Source organism: Arachis ipaensis, chromosome B07 (genome assembly GCF_000816755.2).
Source record: "Arachis ipaensis cultivar K30076 chromosome B07, Araip1.1, whole genome shotgun sequence".
NCBI lineage: Eukaryota > Viridiplantae > Streptophyta > Magnoliopsida > Fabales > Fabaceae > Arachis > Arachis ipaensis.
Window position 1 is genome coordinate 4345529 of NC_029791.2, and position 471 is coordinate 4345999.

The window sequence follows — 471 nt, forward strand, 5'->3', positions numbered from 1 at the left end:
CTCACAAAAGCCTAAAATGCTTCTCCCAACAACGCTCCTAACCTTACTCTGCTTCTTCTTCTTCGATGCGCTTTCCGCTGAAGAAGTGGTCACGTGTTCCAACATCGTTCCCTTCCCTCGCCGCACCGACAAAATATCCATAACGGACTTCGGCGGTGTTGGCGACGGCGTTACTCTCAACACCAAGGCTTTCCGTGAAGCAGTCTACAGAATCCGTCACCTCCACAGGAACGGCGGCACCGTCCTCTTCGTGCCACCTGGCATCTACTTATCGGAGCCTTTCAATCTCACCAGCCACATGACGCTCTACCTGGCCGCCGGTGCCGTTATCAGAGCCACACAGGTTCCTACTACAACTAACTAATTAAATGCGATACATGATTCTGCGCTTTTTTAATATTTTAGTTAGAATTCAATTTTGATGTGATAGCTAAAATAATTATTTTTACATTGATTTCGAAATATTTTTTG

General features: G+C 46.1%; 1 protein-coding gene across 1 annotated transcript in view; it reads left to right on the plus strand.

The window, feature by feature from the left end:
• The window catches only part of LOC107609254 (probable polygalacturonase), a 5471-nt gene continuing 5006 nt past the window's right edge, over window positions 7–471 (plus strand). Inside the window, exon 1 of the mRNA XM_016311139.2 lies at window positions 7–343. Within this exon, the coding sequence (XP_016166625.1) occupies window positions 17–343 (327 nt within the window). The 5' untranslated portion in view covers window positions 7–16. The remainder of the gene's footprint in view (window positions 344–471) is intronic.